The 1,658-nt window shown below is 46.9% G+C and overlaps 1 protein-coding gene across 1 annotated transcript; it reads right to left on the bottom strand.

Moving 5' to 3' along the window:
* Positions 1 to 785: 785 nt before the first annotated feature.
* On the bottom strand, positions 786 to 1,187 carry LOC133064042 (cytochrome c oxidase assembly protein COX14). The gene has a single exon (XM_061153984.1). The coding sequence runs from the start codon at positions 1,177 to 1,179 to the stop codon at positions 1,006 to 1,008; it is 174 nt and encodes a 57-aa protein (XP_061009967.1). The 5' UTR covers positions 1,180 to 1,187; the 3' UTR covers positions 786 to 1,005.
* Positions 1,188 to 1,658: the final 471 nt, after the last annotated feature.

The following is a 1,658-nucleotide window of genomic DNA, read 5'->3' as shown; positions in this document are numbered from 1 at the left end:
TCTGGCCCATAAAACTTCTGTCAACACACAAGCAAGTGCTAAGAGGCATTGAAGAAGTGAATTGATTTCTCTGGGTTAATGATCTCGTTCTCTGCAGTAGATACTGGCAACTGTTCTTCTGCATTAGCCCTTCTTTATGCTACCAGAGGCTGCATCTCGCAGCCTCCCTACAAGTAGGTATGGTCACATGACTAACTTCTGGCTGAAAGAGTGTAAGAAGAAGTGGTATGTACAATGTCCAGATCACATCTTCTTTTTTTTTTTTTTTTTGGCTGCAGTAGGTCTTTGTTGGGGCTTCCCTGATGGCTCAGACAGTAAACTCATAGCTCAATTGGTAAAGAATCCACCTGCAATGCAGAAGACCCTCGGACCCTCGTTCAATTTCTGGGTTGGGAAGATCCACTGGAGAAGGGATAGGCTACCCACTCCAGTATTCTTGGGCTTCCTTTGTGGCTCAGCTGGTAAAGAATCCACCTGCAATGTGGGAGACCTGGGTTCAGTCCCTGGGTGGCACACTCAGAATTCTAGGACAAGGACTGGAAGAGTAGAAAGAGGAGGGAGAAGAAAAAGAAATGAAGAAGCAAAGAATAGGATGTCTCCCTGTCTTTGTCACCTAGTTGATCCATATTAATATCTTCTCAAGTGCCAGAAAAGTTTCCCCTGACTTCTATCCTCCTCCAACATCACTATCAAATGCCTCTTTAGTTCCATGTAACCCTAACACGGCATTTATCACAATTGCAACACACACTCCTTTGTTTTTTTTTTTTGTTTTTTTTTTCAGATATGGCAAAGTATTTTATGTCTATAGGTGTGCCTCACCCTCCCATTCCTGTTTTGATTTGATAGCCTCTCCAAACTGGCTGTACCAGAGAAAACATGGGCATTTTCCAGAGTTCGAAAGCCAGTTAAGGCCCTGGTCCTCTTGACTCAGAAATGATTGCAGATGCAGTCTTTCCACAGCATGCCTCAGGCCTCTCTGCTCAAGGCAAAAAGCCCCCAGTTCTACAGGGCTCCTGAGGTCTTCTGTTCTTCTGCAGCCTGGCGCCGGGAGCTGCGCCGCTGGAAATAGTGGTAGGCTCGGACACTGCAGAGGTAGCCCCCATACACAGTTAGGAGCATCATGGAGGTGGAGAAGGTCTTGTAGCCAATGTCAGCTAGTTGCTTGGCAGTTGGCATGTTGTCCCTTTTCAAAGTCAGTCCCATGAGTTGAACACTGCCTTTGAGCCAGTCCTTGAGGGTGGATCCCAATACTGAGCTGAGGCACAGCTTCCTTTAATCAGAATTCCAAGTGGCTGGATTCTGCCGCTCCCTTCCGTCCGACCGAGGCCTCCAGCCTGCGCGACCTCCCCACACACTCCTTTGGCTCCTGTTTCATCTTCGTGTTTGCTCTCAACTGACTCAGATTCTAGGTCAGTTGTCTAAAGCCTGCCAGGCAGGAGTACATTAGTCCTTGACCCCTGGTCCCACTAGCATTAGGAAGCAATGATCTACAGTCAGGCTCTTTGCCTCTCTTGGGGTCAAAAGATGGAACTGCAGGACCAACTGAAGCCCTCCATTTTCATTATAGATTCCACATGGTTGCCCAGTGTTTGTTGAAGATTTGATCATTCTTTCAACAAATACTTATGAAATGCCTTCTATATGTCAGCCACAGT

Source organism: Dama dama, chromosome 10 (genome assembly GCF_033118175.1).
Source record: "Dama dama isolate Ldn47 chromosome 10, ASM3311817v1, whole genome shotgun sequence".
Taxonomy (NCBI): Eukaryota; Metazoa; Chordata; class Mammalia; order Artiodactyla; family Cervidae; genus Dama; species Dama dama.
Note: the sequence above shows the minus strand (reverse complement) of the source record. Positions and strands in the feature narration are given on the sequence as shown.